Raw genomic sequence first — 18,352 nt, forward strand, 5'->3', positions numbered from 1 at the left:
CCTAGGAGATGTACAAACAGTCCTCTGCTGTAGGGCAGCAGGGTTTAAGACTCAGTCACATGACTGACCGAGATGAGCATTCAGCAAACTGGATGCTGGGCATGAGACTCGGGATAGGGATTGCAGGAAGTCATCTGAACCACTGATGTGAAATTAGACTTTAGTGTGTACAAAGAAACCTCACATTAGTGACAGAGAGAGGAAGGAGGGTGGGAGTACTGCAGCCCAAGAGGGCCTTGGGTGTAGAGGCCATTCTGGGTGAGGAGAGAGAGCTAGGGGTTGGCTGGGGGGGAGGATGTTGGGGGACAGGGATCTCTTGCTGGTGGGGTTAGGGCAGTGGTAGAGGCAAGTTCTTGCTTCATCAGACTGGTCCTCTGCTGACCTCCATTCTTTATTTCCTCCAGTTCCATGAGTCCTGTTCACTCCTGCCAGAGCCAACAGCCCTGGGCCACCCTGGACTCTTTCCATTAGATGTCCTCCCAGGGGCTGAAGTACTGAGCCTGCAGCAAGGTAAAAAACAGGGTGTGATAGCCCTGGGCCCTGATGTCCCCTGACTTTCCAGTGTCCATTCAACATCTACAACAGCTCTCCTCTGTGCCAGGTGCTGAGCAACAGGACTCCCGGGGCTCAGCCCAGGCAGGACGACAGGACAGCAGGCCACATGACCACTCATTGCTCACAGGCCCAGGACAGAGCGAGAGAAAGGTAGGCCTGCTTCCTGGCTTGGCCAGGCCACGAAATCACTTTTCCTTCTTTTCATGACCAACCCAGTTTCCCACCAAAAGTTTAGTGTGATCTAGTTCCTTGGGAACTGAGAGTAAGGTTTCTCTCCAGCTTTCTCAGGGACTTGTGAAATCTGAGACCCAAGCCACAGCCAGTGGTGACGTGTCAGCCCCAAGTCAGAGGTTACAGGCAAAGGACAAGTAGAGAGAAGGCAGAGGAAAGGCAAGCGGAAGCCAAGGAGCATTGTGGAGGATGGCTGCTCATCTCCCCCAACGGCTAGAGGCCCAGGAGGGAAGGGCCCCTAAGCCAGCGGGTGCTACTTATCAGAGGGATGGTGGCCAGAGGGAGGATGCCAGGGCAAGGCTGTTCTGTGCTTAAGTCTGCAGGCATGGGAGCCAGGTTGGCTCTGTTTCCTGGTTCTGACATTTATGTGCTGCCTGGCTGCATGATGGGGCAAGATATTTAACCTCTCAGTGACTCCAGTTAGCTTGCTCATCTGTAAAATGGGGTCATAATAATACCTGCCTATCTCATGGTGATTTCAGCCTTGACTGCATAGCTTAATTGCTTAGAGAAGTGTTTTTCTTTTTAAAACAATTTCTTTAAAATTTTTTTATTTTATTTTAGAGAGAGGAGAGAGAAAGAGAAAGGGATCGGGAGGAGCAGGAAGCATCAACTCCTTGTAGTAGTCGCTTTTCATATGTGCTTTGACCAGGCATGCCCGGGGCTTTGAAGTGGCGACCTCAGCGTTCCATGTCAATGCTTTATCCACTGTGCCACCACAGGTCAGTTTGGAATAGTGTTTTTCAATGCCCAGTCCAGGGACAGGTCTGCCAGAAATTTTGTGTTGGTCCGCAAAACACCCTGATGTTGTATGAAGATTATAGACCCAATGATCTTAGTAGAATTCACTTAATGATCAGGGTGATTTTTGTTTTACTTTTTTTTTATTTTTATTTTTATTTTTTATTCATTTTAGAAAGAAGAGAGAGAGAGAGAAGGGGGGAGGAGCAGGAAGCATCAACTCCCATATGTGCCTTGACCAGGCAAGCCCAGGGTTTCGAACCGACGACCTCAGCATTTCCAGGTCGACGCTTTATCCACTGCACCACCACAGGTCAGGCCAGGGTGATTTTTGTTTTAGCAGTCCCCAAAATAAGTCTCCTATTTTCACTGGTCCCCAAGTGTAAAAAAGTTGAAAACCACAGGGTTAGACCATCATCCCAACACACCAAGATTGCAGGTTTGATCCCCTTATCAGGGCACATATAAGAATCAACCAGTGAATGCATAAATAAGTGGAACAACAAGTTGATGTTTCTCGCTCTCTCTCTCTCTCTCTCTCTCGAAAGTCAATAAAATTTTTTTTTTAAAGAAAAAGGCCCTGGCTGGTTTGCTCAGTGGATAGAACGTCAGTCCAGCGTTCAGACATTGCGGGTTCAGTGCCTGGTCAGGGCACACATGAAAAGCGACCATCTGTTTCTCTTTCCCTCTATCTCCCCCTTCTCTCTTTCCTTTTGCAGTCAGTAGCTCGATTGGTTTGAGCATCAGCCCTGAATGCTGAAGAGAACTTGGTTGGTCTGAGTATCAGCCTCAGGCATTGAGGATAGCATGGTTGATTCAAGCATCAGCCCCAGATCAGGGTTGCCGGGTGGATCCCAGTTGGGGGGCATGTGGGAGTCTGTCTCTCTATCTCCCATTCTCTCACTTAAAAAAAGAAAGAGAAAGGGGTTTTGTTCAATAAGTATTAGCTATGAATATTATCACCTAGAGTCTGAGAAAATGAGGGTGTAGGACAGGAGTCAAGAACCTATGTCTCGCGAGCCAGATGTGGCTCTTTTGATGGCTGCATCTGGCTTGTAGACAAATCTTTAATTAAAAAAATAATAACATTAAAAATATAAAACATTCTCATGTATTACATAATCCATTCATTTCCTATAGCTCATGTTCATGGTTGCGGGTGGCTGGAGCCAGTCACAGCTGTCCTCTGAACAAAACCAAATTTTTATTGGATAATGCGTAATGTACACGGGTTGTTGTATGGCTCTCATAGAATTACATTTTAAAATATGTGGCGTTCATGGCCCTCTCAGCCAAAAAAGTTCCCGACTCCTGGTGTAGAAGTTGATACTACAAAAATCAGAGGGACCAGGGAAGCCTGAGGATGTTCTTCCTAGTAGAGTAGGAGGACGAGTAGGCAGAGGGTAGACAGCTGGTGCCTCTGGTGCCCTTTCCTGGCACTGCTCATGACTGGTCCTCCTGGCCTAGGGTCTACCCTGTCCAGGTCAAAGGTTCTCTTTGCATTTGCTTAGCTGAGACTTTTCTGTATCCCCCCACCACATACCCACATTGGGTATCTGACTCTTGATAAGAATAATGAAGGTCCTCCAGGCATCTCCACTCCCTCAATGTCACCCTCTCTACCAGTTTCCCAGCCAGGAGCTCAGCAGCTGCAGTGGGGATGGACGTGCTCAGGTGCTGGCTGGTCAGCCACTTGACTACTTCCCTCCCCTCCCAGGCGTGGGGGCCAGTAGGACACTACCTGGGGTTGGCAGTGGGACAGCAGCTCCTGCCAGCGGATGTAGGTCTGTACAGCCAGGTCCTTGAGTTTGGTCCAGTGCATGGCCTGGGGGCTCTCCAGTATATGGCTGCTGATGTGGCAGTTCAGCTGCATACACAGCAGCTGCAGCTCTCCCTGCAGAGGCCACCATGGAGGGGTGGCACGGGCCCAGCACACCCATAGTGGGGGAAGAGGAGAAACGAAGTCAGAGAAGGAGGGGGATGCATGTGAGTGACTGATCAGAAGTTGGGACAGTAAAGAGAGGGACAGGGCAAGTGCTGGGGGCAGTGTCCATAACCCTTGAGAAGGCCCTGTGGGATGCTGGGAGAAGGCAGCGGCCTGCTCCGCACCCCCACCCCAACCTGCTTCTTTTTCAGCCCCTCTTTGCAGTTCCTGACAGTAGGCTGGGCTCCTCCCTACTGTAGCCCAGTCTCTTAGGAGACTCACCCACTGGTCTGGAGTAATATCTTGGCAGCTGACCACCACCCCAGCAAGTGTCAGGAGGCTGTGACACAGGTAGCAAACCTGGAGAGAGAGCACAGAAGACAGGCGTCCCTACGTCCTTCTCCCCCAGTCCTCATTCCCAGGCCCTGCAGGGAGAGAGCTGGGCATCCAGCCACAGTTACCTTGGAGGCATCTTTATGGAGGGCTCTGGGCCCCACTCAGAGCTCTCTCTCTCTGGTGAATGACCTTCCCTTCCTTCAGAAAATAAGAACCTACAATCCAGAACCTGACTCTGCACCCAGCTCTGTCCTGGGGCTCTGGCTGGCAAAGCTGTTGGGGAGAGTGCCTGCCCACTCTGACCTCTGTTCTGCTCCTCCAGGCACCCACCCACCCACCTCTGTGGGCACTGTGACCAGGTGCCACTCTCTTCTCTTGGGGGATGTAGCCCATGGGTGCCCAGCTCACCCCTTGGCGAACACCACCTGTACAGAGAGATGTATATAGACTGGTGTGGACAGTGAAAGCATGTTGACATGAGGAGGCAGGCAAAGAAAGGAGAGGCAGAGGGACGGCTTTGGTTGAGCGTCTACACACCTTACACATCAACTCATAGCCTTGCTCTTGCCCACTGGACACTGAGGGCTGAAAACAGGACAAAGGCTGATTCCATCTGATCAAAGTGGTTTTATCCCAGGTGCCCTTGGACACTGTTGGTGTCCTTTTATTTATGAAACATTTACCTCCTGCGCAAAGAAAATGAAATATGGGGAGAGAGCCCTAAAGACAGTCAAGGCCCTGGCATGAAGACATCTGTTCCTGGCACTCTTAGGGCCTGTCTGTGGGCACCCCTCACCTTGGACTCCTTCTGTCTGAGAGGGAGGGTGGCAGGAAACAACTCATAGCCCCACCACTGTGCACCTGGCAGGTCACCAGCCCTGAGTCTGAGCTTGGAGGAAGAGGTGGGCTCCAGCTATGGGGCTGGAGCTCAGAATCAGCCCCTGTTCCCCCACTTCCCCTGCCCTTATCACCCTCCCTCTGGGAGCACCAGGTTGTGCCCCAGAAATGAGACAGCCTCTCTGCACAAACCGAGAAGCCCCCTTAGAGCAGAAGCGAGAACTACCTTCGAGGGCACCAGCCTTGGCACTACGGAATAGTCTTCTTGAACACAAATACCACAATGGGAAGTCCGGAGAACACTTGCCCGCTCCCCCAGCAGCACCTGTCCTGCCCAGACCCCCCCCCCCCCCGCCACCGTTCTTCAGCACAACAGCTAAGGTCCCCAGTGGCCTGACCCCACAGGTTGGCCAGGTTGGGATGCACAGCCCACTATAAGCAGCAAGACAGAGTTGGAAAAACCAGGGGACCATTCGGTGTACCTCTAAGCCAGGGGTCCCCAAACTTTTTACACAGGGGGCCAGTTCACTGTCCCTCAGACCGTTGGAGGGCCGGACTATAAAAAAAACTATGCACACTGCACATACCTTATTTTAAAGTAAAAAACAAAACAAAACGGGAACAAATACAGTATTTAAAATAAAGAACAAGTAAATTTAAATCAACAAACTGACCAGTATTTCATTGGGAACTATGCTCCTCTCACTGACCACCAATGAAAGAGGTGCTCCTTCTGGAAGTGCTGCGGGGGCTGGATAAATGGCTCAGGGGGCCGCATGCGGCCCGCGGGCCGTAGTTTGGGGACCCCTGCTCTAAGCAGTGCTACCCTGAGCTGGGGCACATCTAGTCTCTCCAGTCTAGCCAGCTCCAACTGCAGGGTCCTGCAGCTGCCAGTTCCCTGAGTCCTCCAGCAGTCTGGCTCACCAAGGGGCTGACTTCCTATCAATGCCCTGCTTCCCAGGGCTCCCTGTCCCCAGGCTGGCCTTGCCCTTTGGAGGGAGGTCCACAGCATTTGGAAACCCTCTGACCTCTGCAGTTTTGCCAAACAGCTCATTGCTATCTCCTCCTCAACCCTGGACATAAAGCAGGCTCAGGCCTGTGTGCCGGACACTGCACTTGAACTAAGACATAGCCACGAACACTCAGACATTAGAGGGAGAAAGATACTTCAAAAGGCAATCATTTGGTCAACAAATCCTGAATCTCGGGCTTCCCCAAAGAGCAAAATAAAGAAAGTGTCCTTCTAAGCTTTCTAGAGTGGTCAGAGTGGGAGTGGTGGTTGTTCATCTCAGAAGGTTCAAGGAGGAAGTGACTAAGCTAAACCAAGCTTCTACAGAAACAGTAGGATCTGTGCTGAGGTTAGTCCCTGGGGCTGGGGCCGATTCAGGGAAAGAGAGGCAAGCACCATAAGGGACTACCAGCCAGGTACCTGGCTGGGGTTGAGCAGAGGGGGAGGTTCACTCTGAGGACAGGCTGGCAGCAAGGATCTGGAGAGTGGGCAATAGAAAGCATGGAAGGTGGGCTGAGTCACGCCAAGATTGCTCTGGTATGCAGATTGTTTTGAGCTAAAGGCAACTTTAGCCCTAGGCTTAAGAGAATTTTCTGCCCCTCCTTTTAACTGGAAGAACTTGAATTAGGGGCCTTGCCTAATTTGATTTACAGATAGCTCAAAAGAGATAACTTCTTTTTGATTTATCTATAGGGCAGGGCAAACTTCTATTTACTAAATGTCTGTTCTTATCATCCTGCAGTGACCCTCTGAAGACCTTATCCTTAGCTCAGAAGGTCTCAGATACCTCAATCCCCCTTTCTCTCTCTGACCCTCTTGTGCATGGGGGTCTCTGACTCTCATGTATGTGGGGTTCCCATGTACGTATTAAATTTGATTATTTTATCTTGCTACTCTGTCTCATGTCTATTTGATTATTAGATCAGCCAGAAGAACCTTGAGGGTAGAGGAAAGTTTGTTCCTCTGCACCATGGGGGTGGGGAGGGGAGACTGCCTGGAGGAAGCTGGGCACAGAATCTGTTGAGATGGAATACACCTGGGTTACAAGGTCACTCTGAGAGAAAGGATTATAGGACATCTTCTTTTTTTTAAAGATTCTCTACAATCTGTATGCTTTACTCATATAGTCAGTTTTTGTTTGTTTGTTTGTTTTTTTTTGTATTTTTCCGAAGCTGGAATCAGGGAGGCAGTCAGACAGACTCCCGCATGCGCCCGACCTGGATCCACCCGGCACGCCCACCAGGGGGCGATGCTCTGCACATCCGGGGCGTCGCTCTGCTGCAACCAGAGCCATTCTGGCGCCTGAGGCAGAGGCCACAGAGCCATCCTCAGCGCCCAGGCCAACTTTGCTCCAGTGGAGCCTTGGCTGCGGGAGGGGAAGAGAGAGAGAGAGAGAGAGAGAGAGGAAGGAGAGGGGGAGGGGTGGAGAAGCAGATGGGTGCTTCTCCTGTGTGCTCTGGCCGGGAATTGAATCCGGGAATCCTGCATGCCAGGCCGACGCTCTACCACTGAGCCAACCGGCCAGGGCTCAATAAAAGTTTTTAAAAATTAATTTTAAATAAGACAATGCCAAACAGAATTGACTAAGCCTAGCAGGGCTTGGGGTTGGTGCGGGGCAAGGGAAAGGAACATGACCTTGGAAAGAAGCAGTGCCCTAGGGACCAAGGCCCCTCTGCGAGAGGGCACTGAGCAAGCTGAGAGGGAAGGGCAGTAGTCTGAGGGTGGCTGGTAAAGGGTCCTATCTGCAGGGGTGGCTGTAAAAGCGTGGGAGGCAGGGGCAGAGAGGGAAAGAAAGAGGTTACCTTTCAGCCCTTTCACTTGTTAACTGTCCCAGCCCTGAGGTAGGGACATTGTCTCTGCAATTCAGAGACTTCAGTGCTGTGCACAAAAAGCCAGGGGCTAAAAGGGACCTCGGGCCAACCTGGGATGGCTCCTAGGGGGTCAGGCACCTTGCAGAATTACTCTTCCTAAGAGGGAGTGTGATGTGGGAGGGGCCATGGTTCTGAGGAATGCCCTGAAAGACAGTCTGTGAGGAGGGATTTATGGAGAAAAAAAGGACTACTGGGAGGGGGGTGCCCTCGGGTTATGACAGTCTCCACATATGACATTTTGACATACAAAATTTCAAGTTTACGTCGCTCACTCCCATAGAAACAAAAAAAAAAATTGAGACTTGAGTGTTCCTTAGCGTCACATTTACACACTACGTGGGCAAACTAGTTTGGTTGTGTGTGGCAGAAGAATACTCAGTACAGGGTACAGTACAGTATATTTATGTCCTTTTCCTTTTTCTGTAGCTTAGTTGTGTTTTTACTTTCTGGATTACGATTTTACAACTGTGTTAGGATAGGTAACTGATTTAGGCTAGGGTATGTTTCAACTTACACCAAAATTTGGGTTATGTCACTGTCGGAGGAAAGGAACTGTGTTATAACACGAGGATCCCTGTACTTATACACAAATTTCACAACTTTGTTCTTGTGCTGATCCCCATAATTGAATTGGAGGGGAAATCCTGGGAAAACTATTCTGATGTGTTTTGGGGGTCAGGGGGTAACAGCAAGAAGAAAATGGTAGCTCTGAAGAAAAACCCCATTAACCACATTTTATAAGCCAATTTTCCAAAGGGGAAAATATCCCTGCCCACTACCTGGAAGAGGGGTGGGTGCTTTTTCCTGGCATTCACAAGTGATCTCTGCAGTGGGGCCTCAGTAAGGGGAGGCCCTATAAGTAAGACTTTGATCTGAATTAAGGGGATAAGGTTCTGAAACCAAGAGTCCTAATGACTTTGATTAAATTTAAATTTAAATCCAACAACTAGCCCTGGCCGGTTGGCTCAGCGGTAGAGCGTCGGCCTAGCGTGCGGAGGACCTGGGTTCGATTCCCGGCCAGGGCACACAGGAGAAGCGCCCATTTGCTTCTCCACCCCTCCGCCGCGCTTTCCTCTCTGTCTCTCTCTTCCCCTCCCGCAGCCAAGGCTCCATTGGAGCAAAGATGGCCCGGGCGCTGGGGATGGCTCTGTGGCCTCTGCCCCAGGCACTAGAGTGGCTCTGGTCGCAACATGGCGATGCCCAGGATGGGCAGAGCATCGCCCCCTGGTGGGCAGAGCGTCGCCCCTGGTGGGCGTGCCGGGTGGATCCCGGTCGGGCGCATGCGGGAGTCTGTCTGACTGTCTCTCCCTGTTTCCAGCTTCAGAAAAATGAAAAAAAAAAAAAAAAAAAATCCAACAACTAGAGATCATTTGTCTCTCTACACCCCTCAAAGACCTAGTCTTTACCCCAATAATCAGCAGCCCCTGAGGCAGCAAAAGACAGTGTCCCGGACCTGACTAATGATCACAAGTCCAGACTTCTGGCAGGCTAAAGATAACATCTTTTTTATTTTTACTATTTTTTTTTAAAGATAACATCTTGACCCAAGTTATATTTCAGTTCCTGAGCCCTGAAATGGAATGACCCCCTGGCTACTTTCCTATGACACCAGAGGAAAGCTGTAGCCAACTTCAGAGCTGTCCTGAGACCTGAAGAAATGACTCATCACCTTTACATCCCCTCTGACTGGTTGGCTCCCAGCATGACCCAAACATCAGATCCACAGTGTTTGGTGATTTTGCCCTATAGAATCTGTAACCTACATGCAACTGGGGAGTCAGGTCATTAGAGTGTTAGCTCCCTGTTTCCAGATTGGGCAATTCAATATTACACTATTTTTCTTTTGTGGTTGGTCTAGAACGAGTCACCCCAAGATGTGCCTCTGTGGTAAGCAGATTGTTTGGAACTAAAGGCAACTTTAGCTGAAGGTTCAAGAGAAACTTCTGCCCCACATCTATAACTGCCTAAAAGAATTTGAATTAGAGACCTTGCCCATATCAGTTATAATCTTTTTGACCCACGTATATGGCAGGGCAAAGTTTTATTTACTAAACATCTGCTCTTCTTATCATCCTGTAGTGCTCCTTTAAAGCTCCTTTCCTGTCTCTGAACCTCTCTTGCATGTGGGTCTCTTTCTCATGTTCCCACACATATGTATTAAATTTGGTTAATTTCTCCTGCTAACCTGTCTCAAGTCTATTTGATTATTAGATCAGCTAGAAGTATTGAACCCTCAGGGTAGAGGAAAGTTTGTTTCTCTCCCATACTTTCTATCCTGCAAACTCCTGCCTGTGCATTTCTTGGGGCCAGTGCACACAGGCAGGCCTCAAACATTGGGATCCCCGTAACAGTTCCACCTATGGTTAGAATCATGATGGACAGTGTGTAGTGGTGCTTTTGGGAAAAAAGCTTCATTATGTGCACAGGACGTGCTCGGACCATGTCTTCATCTCACTATCCTCATAATCGTGGCTTGAGCACGGGGATGGGATTGCTGGCTTGAACCCAAAGGTCACTGGCTTGAAGCCCAAGGTCGCTGGCTTGAGCAAGGGGTCAGTGATGTGGCCTGAGCACCCCAGTAAAGGCACGTATGAGAAGCAATCAATGAACAACTAAAGTGCTGCAACTACAAATTGATGCTTCTACATCTCTCTCTAAAAAAAAAGAAAGAAAAAGAGAAAGAAAAAAAAAGAAAGAGAGAAAAAGAAAGAAAAGCAGACATTAGTGGACACTGGGCTCTGTGACTTGGAGGAGGCTTAACGGAGCTCTATTCTCTGATAATTCCACTGGTGGCTGTAGGGCCAGAGACTTGCTTGGGAGCAGAGCGCCAGCTAGGGTGAGAGCCAGGCGTTCCCAGTAGGACACAAAGCAAACAGCCAGGTGTGAGAGCTGCATTTCCTGCTCCAGTCAGGCTGTGACCAGTTCCTGAATTTAGCAAGCCCGTTCCTGTCCTAGCTGGCACCACAGACTTGGGGCTCTGTCTTCTCTTTCAAGATTCAGGAAAGGGAGGCTGGGCAGAGGCACATGGTGTCAGTAGATGCTGAAGCCCCCTGCCGCTCCCATTTCCTGCACAGCTGGGCATGCACAGCGGCCCCCAGATCCCTTCCAAGTCCTTAAAGGTGTGGGGGAGGGGCTGGGGGTGTCAGTGTGGCTTCAGGGTTAAAGCGCAGTGTAGAGTCACTCTTTAGCAGGGACAAGTGGTGCAGGCTATATCTGTCCTGCCTTCAGGATCTTGTCTGAAAAATGGGCCCTCACTGTTCAGGCTGCCCAGCACCTGAACTGGGTGTGAGTAGGAGGCTGGGAAGCCCTCGGGATATGGGGCCTGGGAAACCTCAGTCAACAACTTGGGAGAGGCAGAGTCTGAGGGTGCGGAATGGGATGTGCCTGAACCCCATACAAACAAGAAGGGGCCATCCCCTGTCGCCACTGCTAGCAAGGCCTGCAGCTTCCGTTTTCTGGGTCTTTTCCCAGAGGCAGGCGGCTGTTTCTGAGAAGTTCTGTGCAGGATGCCTCCTTCCTGGCTCTGGAGCCTTAAAGGGCTCAGCCTGCCCCCTGGGAAAGGATGACAAGGATAAGAGATAGAAGACAGCCTGCTGGGCTTGTCACCCACCAAAGGAGGAGTTCTGACCCCAGGAACTAGGGCCAAGACTCCATTTGCAGCCCTTTCATCACAAGAGGAAAGGGAAAAAGAGTGGCCATTTCCCAGGAACTTCATCTTTTACAAAATTCCCCTCCTGTAATGACAAGGGAGTAGGCTATGCCCGGGAGTATTTATGCTAAAAAAGGGCAGAAAGAAGGAGGGAGAGAATCTCCCAGGAAGCCACTGGGTCTACAAGGAACAACATTACGGTTCCTTGCACCACAGGTCATGACCAGGAATCCACTTACTGAACCGGGCAAGTTTTCAACCCCAGCTGTGCCCCTGAAGCCAGAGCAGGTGGGGATGGCTGACCCTCCCATAGGATCCTTGCCATTGGCAGGAGGACCCTATGGGAGCAGCTCCAGCCAGGCTCCAGGTCAGCTGCTATGGGGGCTGGGGGTTTGGGGTGAACTAAGGCTGACCTGGGAACACATGATGGGGAGGATCAAGATGGATTCCCAGGACATGCCCTCCCAGCCAGGCTGCTGGGGTTCTGGGGCTCACATTGCAGGCTTCCCTGGTTCCTGCTCAGGAAGTCAGTCCTGAATGCCTACCGGTGTCAGGGACCGTGCCTGGGACAGCAGGACCCTAGAACAGCCTCTTCTGGTTTTGCCTCTTTCAAGCTCACTGGCTCAGCATTCAGTCACAACCTGGCTGGGCTGCTCTTAGCCTTGTCTAGAGAGCCTGGAGGGCCAGCCTAGCAGGAGGATTGACTCCAGGAGAGGAATTCTTCCATAGGTCCCATCATTGTCATGTGTGGGTCTCTCAGGGGTTTTGTTCCATCAGAGATATTCAGACACATGCACACGTGCTGAAGGCCAATGCTAGAACCAATCTACAAATATTGATCGACTTACGACCTATGCAACTTATGACCATTAGATTTTATGACCACAGTCACTAGCCACAACTGCTCCGCGTCTGGCAGCGCGAGTGTTGCCCAGCTGAGCGTACGACAGTGCGGACCAGCTTCTGGCAGCACTACCATCTCCGCGTGCACCATTTCAACTGTTATCCCAGACTTGGTACAGCAATTTGTGTTTTGTGTCTTGGATATTTTTCATCAAATCCCTCCTAAGATGTCTACCAAGAGGAAATTGTCTTTGCAAATATTAAACCAGTTGTACTGGTAATGCAGTGTTTTACTTAAACCTGACGAATGTAAAAATAAGAAACAAAATGGTGTAGAGATGATACAGATGGTATAAAATGAATAAAGAAAATTATGATATATAACAATAGTGAAAGAAAATTGATAAAATATGACTTAAAGATTTTTATAACATCATTTCACAGTACTGTACAGATAGCCTACTCAACTTACAACCAAATCGTGTTACAACTGGTCTGTCGGAACCAATCGTGGTCATAAGCCGAGCACTAGCTGTGGTCTGGGAAAGACTGATACTGCCCTGGTCTACCCTGGGACATTTCAGACCCAAGGCTAGAGCTGGGTCCTGATGAATCCCTTTTCTTTTCTTTCTTTTTTTCTCTCTTTTTTTAAAAGTTCTTATTTATTTATTTTAGTGAGGAAAGGGAAAGAGGGGAAGCAGGAGAGGGAGAGGGAGAGGGAGAGGGAGAGGGAGAGGGAGAGGGAGAGGGAGGGAGAGAGGGAGAGAGGGAGAGAGGGAAAGAGGGAGAGAGGGAGAGAAGCAGAGAAGGAGCAGGAAGCATCAATTCCCATCTGTGCCTTGACCAGGCAAGCCCAGGGTTTTGAACCGGTGACCTCAGCATTTCAGGTTGATGCTTTATCCATTGCGTCACCACAAATCAGGCCTTTCTTTCTTTTTAAAAAAATCAAATTTAGCTCTAGATGGGTACTCAGTTGATTAGAATGTTGTTCCTGGTCACAGCACATACAAGAATCAACCAAGGAATACATAAATAAGTGGAACAACAAATCAATTTTTCTATTTCTCTCTCTAAATCAATCAATCAATCAATCAAATAAAGTAAAAGTTAAACCTACAATCCCACTCCCGGAGAAAGGGGGCTTGCAGAGGGAGCCTGGTGATCTTCACTTTCAGCAGATGTGAAAGCTGAGCTTGGAGAGGTCCCCTGACTGCATGACCATCTCCAGTATAGGTTTGGTGTGAAGCAGATGTCTGTGCTGTCTTCCCCCCCCCCCTTTTTTTTTAAGTGAGAGGAAGGGAGATAGAAAGACTCCCACATGCACCTCAACTATGATCCACCTAACAACCCCTATTTGGGCCAATGCTTGGACCTACCAAGCTATCCTCAGTGCCAGGGCCGATGCTTGAACCAGTTGAGTCACTGGCTGTGAGAGAGGAAGAGAGAGAAAAGAGAGAGGGAGGGGAAGAGAAGCAGATTGTCACTTCTCCTGTGTGCCCTGACCAGATATCGAACCCGGGGCATCCACACACCTGGCCAACACTCTATCCACTGAGCCAACCGGCCAGGGCCTGTTGCTCTCTTCCTTAAGCTGGAAAAGTTCCAAGTGTGGGGTGTGTGTGAGTGTGTGTGTGATCCCCTTTTGGCGAGAACAAGCCCTACTGCTGGGCATAGTGAGGGCCCAGGGCCTGCTGGAGGCTGGACAGGGAGACTGAGGCTGCTCCCTAGAAAGGGGTACCTCATAGCCTGAACCCCCAAAGCATGGTTTAGATCCTCCACCACTGGCTGGGCAAATGACAACAATAATTAATGAGTAATCCTGAGGCAGGGCTACTTGTGGGCCCCAGGTCAAAAGCCTCAGCCCACGAGAGACTGCAACTTCTCTCGCTAATGTGTCCACAAAAATCAAGAGGAGAGGGGATACATTTTTCAATGTCACCTCATCTGGACCTGTTTTGGAATGTGGCACCTGCTATCATCTCAAGGAGGATGCTATCTCCTCCTTGCCCCAACAAGTCAACCTCATGACATTCTCCCCTTGCCTGAGCTGCTCATTCTCCAAGGTCACACCCTTGACCTTGGCTTGGCTGATCATGAAAGCAGCAAGCAGAGTGCTGTTCCCAAAGGAAAGCTGAGTTTGGAAGTGACTTCAACAATAAGTCATCAGCCATAAGTCCTAGAGAGAAGAAAATGACAAGGACATACGACTGATTATTACTAGGAAATGAGAAGAGATGGTGACACACCACCTCTTCCTAGGCCAGGGTCCCTGAAGGCAAAGGACAGAGAGGCCAGAGAGCAGACATCATAGGCAGGGTCTATCATACCCACTCTGGGGCTTGTGGGTATGATTCTGTTAATGAAAGTGCCTGTTTGGATGTGGGGGTGGGCTTGAGCCCTAAACATAGAGCACAGAAGAGGCTACTTGAAGAGGCAGCATCTGGACAGGAACAGTACTTCTAGCTCAGCTGCTGGGCACAGCCAGGCCTGGAAAGTTGCTCTGAGGACTCCAGCTGGGCAGAGAGCTGGATGTGTCTGTTGAGGCTGCTGGAGTCTTGCGGGGCTGGCCCCAACAGGTGTCCACCTCCTTAGATTCCTCACAAGAGGACCCTGTCACCTGCATTTCTAGCTGCCCAGGGCAAGTGAGTTCAGAGACTTGAGAAAACTGAACTTACTTAAAAGAGACAGAGAATTCTCTTAGGCTCTATCTTGAACTCAGGATTGGGCCCTGAGCACCCTGGCCCTTGCTATTGGTACTGTGGACTGGGGTGGAACTGGGGGCCACGGCATAGTGTGGTGGCCAGGGTGGGAGAGACATGGGGTTGGGACAAAAGCAGGAAGGCGGCTGAGGGCTTCTGTTCCTGTGGATCTGCTGTGGGAAGGTTATCTAGGAGCATCTGACCCATTGCTCTGTCTGCTAGGGAGGAGCCCAGGGGTGTAGGCAAACCCTGGCTAGAGCACTCCTCCCCCAGCCCACCCTTCCTTTCTGGCTTCCTGCTGGCCCTAGGGGTGGGGAATGACAGGCGGAGTTAGCTGGCTCTTCCTGCTTTTCCAGCTGGACTAGAGACCCCCGACCCCAGGGGAATGTGAGCTGGAAACCCAGCTCTGCCAGCTGCCCCAAAGGGACTAGGTGCTCCATTCACATATTTCAGAGTCATGACAGTGTGCATGTGTGCATCAGTACTTGGGTGCCCATGCTGGAGGAGCCACTGAGACCAGCCAGGGCATGGCATGAGCATCCTCCAGGGGCTGGAGAGGCCTCACAGTGCAGTGGCTTCCTCCTTTCTCTTTCTCAGTTGCTGAATTGTCTCCTACTTGTTGGCACAGCCAGAGCCTGAGAAATATGGTCCTCCTTACACTTACTAAGGATGACAGAGCGTAGGGCCACTGCCCATGTCTGAAGACCAGGAGGATGCCATAGATGTCTGAGCTTTTCAAGTGCCCAGGATTCTGTCCCTTCCTTTGTCAGAGTGTCCCAGCCTCTTGTCCCCTAACCCAGGCCAAGTTGCTCTGAGGTAGTGACATTAGCCCTGACTCCAGGAGAGACACATGGCCCAGACTGACTTATCTTTGTAGGCCTGGCTCTGTGATTGGCTTAGAGATGAGACATGACTTACCCAAGCCACTGAGACTAAAGTCTGGGACTCTGGTTAGGACTCCAGGACAGAAGCCTTTTCTTTCTCCTTTGCTGGGGGGTTGCTGAGGGGAGGCTATGAGTCTGGCATTTCCAGAACCCACGGGGAAAGCCTGCCTGGGAATGCAGCAGAGGGCAGAACCGAGAGGCACTAGGGCATCACGACACTGCTCGGCCCTGTCCAGCCAAGCTGGAGGGGCTGGCCCAGGACCTTTCAGGATGTGTGTTTGAGTTTCTGTCACTACAGAATCCTGGCAAAGATATGGAGAAGGGACAAAAAAGGCAGTGAGCAGAGAAAAGGCCATGGTCTGCCTGGCAACGGCTCCTGCAGACAGAGGACAGTGGGTGATGCCTCATACAGCCTACCTGGTCCCCCTCAGGTGCAGCGGACCTGAGCCCAACCTGCTTAGACAGAGCACTTAGAAGGCACTGCTCCTCTACCTACTGGCTCAGGCCCGGGAAGGAGGGGTGGGTGCATGGGAGGTGGGGAGGGCCCCTCATCCTCTTTCTGTTCAGCTCCTAGCAGGCCCTGAGTCCTTGGTGGGTCCAGCAAGTAAAGGGGCTTGTTCTCTCTGAAGAGGGATCACTGGGAATGCAGTTGAGAGAGACTCTGGGCCAGTCCTCAACAGCGATGCTGTGTAGGTGTGTGAAGCCACCAGCTGAGTGAACAGCCTGTAAGACCACGGGAATTCAGGATAGGAGGGATAGGCTGGGCACTGCTAGGGAGGAGGGACAGCAGCAGCAAAGCCACAGGCCTGACCCTGGGGATTTCTTGGAAGGACACCCACTACCTGGACTCAAGTGGGGTGATTTGATTCCTAGGAGCAAAGCGCATGGATGGAGTGGGCCAGCTGATGAGGCCTTGGATGACAGGGTTTGGATATGATGCAAGGGGCCCTGAGGACGGCTTTTCCTGGGTAGGAGTGGAAGACGATCACAGAATTATCCTACAATCCTGGAGGACTTGTAGGATAAAGAGGCTGAGGTAGGGTATTAGTTCGGAAACAGAAGTTACTAGCACAAGGAAAGGACTGTGCCAGGGGAGGGACCCCTGGGCCTGGGACGGGGTGGGCAGACAGTAGGCTGGGCTTGAACACAAGTTACCCAAAGAAGCCCGGCTTGCCCTCTCCAGCTGAATTAACTCTTGTCACTGCAAGTCCTGCTCACAGGCTTGCAAAGACACCAGAATTCCTGGGACCCAAACAAAGCTGGCTTGGGCCTGGGCCCTATATGGCTTCAGATGCTCAGAAGGACCCATTCTAAAGAGGCTCAGCGGACCTAGGCCGGGTAGCTCAGTGGATAAAAGCATCATCCCGGTGCATCAATGTCACGGGTTCTACCCCCGGTCAGGGCACAAACAAGAAGCAATCAAGCCCTGGCCGGTTGGCTCAGCGGTAGAGCGTCGGCCTAGCGTGCGGAGGACCCGGGTTCGATTCCCGGCCAGGGCACACAGGAGAAGCGCCCATTTGCTTCTCCACCCCTCCGCCGCGCTTTCCTCTCTGTCTCTCTCTTCCCCTCCCGCAGCCAAGGCTCCATTGGAGCAGAGATGGCCCGGGCGCTGGGGATGGCTCTGTGGCCTCTGCCTCAGGCGCTAGAGTGGCTCTGGTCGCAACATGGTGACGCCCAGGATGGGCAGAGCATCGCCCCTGGTGGGCGTGCCGGGTGGATCCCGGTCGGCGCATGCGGGAGTCTGTCTGACTGTCTCTCCCTGTTTCCAGCTTCAGAAAAATGAAATGAAAAAAAAAAAAAAAAAAGAAGCAATCAATGAGTGCACAACTAAACGAAACAACTAAGTGGAGTGAGCTGATACTTTTCTCTCTCTCTCCCTTCCCTCCTCCTCTTTTTTTTTCTTTCTCTCAAATCAATGGGAATTAGAAAAGAAAGGAAAAGAGGCTCAGCAGCCACTCAAGCAGGTGTGAAGTGCAGTCAGTGCACGAATGGCCCCTTAGGGCCAGCTCTTAGGTCAACTCTTTGAGGTTAATTTCAAATGTTCCTCACTGTGGAGGAAGTAAGAAGAACCCACCACTGACCAGCTAGGCAAGAGACTCACAACTCCTGAATCTCTCGTTTCTGTTCCTCAAAACTAGTCAGCCTTCCCCTATCCCTCCTAATCGTGGCCTGGCTGGGGCCCTGAGCCCTGAGGTACACAGCTGTTCCTAAGGTGCAGGGTGAGAGGCAGGAAGAAAAAGCACTGCAGGTGAGAAGGCAGACAGTGTACAGACAGAAGGAGAGGCTCCCAGGTCACCTGTCCTGGGTAACACAGGAACCGGGCCGGTGCTCACACCAAGCCTGAGGGAGGACATGTCCCCATGCTGTTGCTGAGAGCCAGCAGGAAGAGGGGCTGGCACAGACACCCTCCCACAGTCCTGCCCTCTCCCACGGCCGGCCTTGGCAGGATCACCTGACAGAGGAACAGGCCATCTCAGCACCAAAAGCAGTAAAACTTGTTTGTCAGCTCTATTAACACCGGGCTGACACACACAACGATATACAGGAGAGGCACACAACACACACACAGCACGCCCGTGCAAAGACACAGGCACCATGCCGGCGTAGGCCCTCTGCAGAGGACATGTGGGGATTCCAGGAGTATGTGCGTGCACTCAAAGGATGTGGGCCAAAGCCTGGTCCAGGCTCGGAGCACACCCACCTCCCACCATCAACTCTATACAAGTACTTCTCCCTCCGCAGGCTGCCTTCTCATAGATGCAAAACAGACAGA

The 18,352-nt window shown here is 51.1% G+C and overlaps 1 protein-coding gene across 2 annotated transcripts in view; it reads right to left on the reverse strand.

Moving 5' to 3' along the window:
* Positions 1–371: 371 nt before the first annotated feature.
* The window catches only part of FAM178B (family with sequence similarity 178 member B), a 104,300-nt gene continuing 86,319 nt past the window's right edge, over positions 372–18,352 (reverse strand). For both annotated transcript variants that reach the window (XM_066264841.1, XM_066264842.1), the window contains 3 exons: positions 3,734–3,811; positions 3,269–3,421; positions 372–500 (listed from right to left, as the gene is read on the reverse strand). In XM_066264841.1, the coding sequence (XP_066120938.1) occupies positions 468–500; positions 3,269–3,421; positions 3,734–3,811 (264 nt within the window). In that variant the 3' untranslated portion in view covers positions 372–467. The remainder of the gene's footprint in view (positions 501–3,268; positions 3,422–3,733; positions 3,812–18,352) is intronic.

The sequence above is a fragment of the Saccopteryx bilineata genome, chromosome 3 (assembly GCF_036850765.1).
Source record: "Saccopteryx bilineata isolate mSacBil1 chromosome 3, mSacBil1_pri_phased_curated, whole genome shotgun sequence".
NCBI classification, from domain to species: Eukaryota; Metazoa; Chordata; class Mammalia; order Chiroptera; family Emballonuridae; genus Saccopteryx; species Saccopteryx bilineata.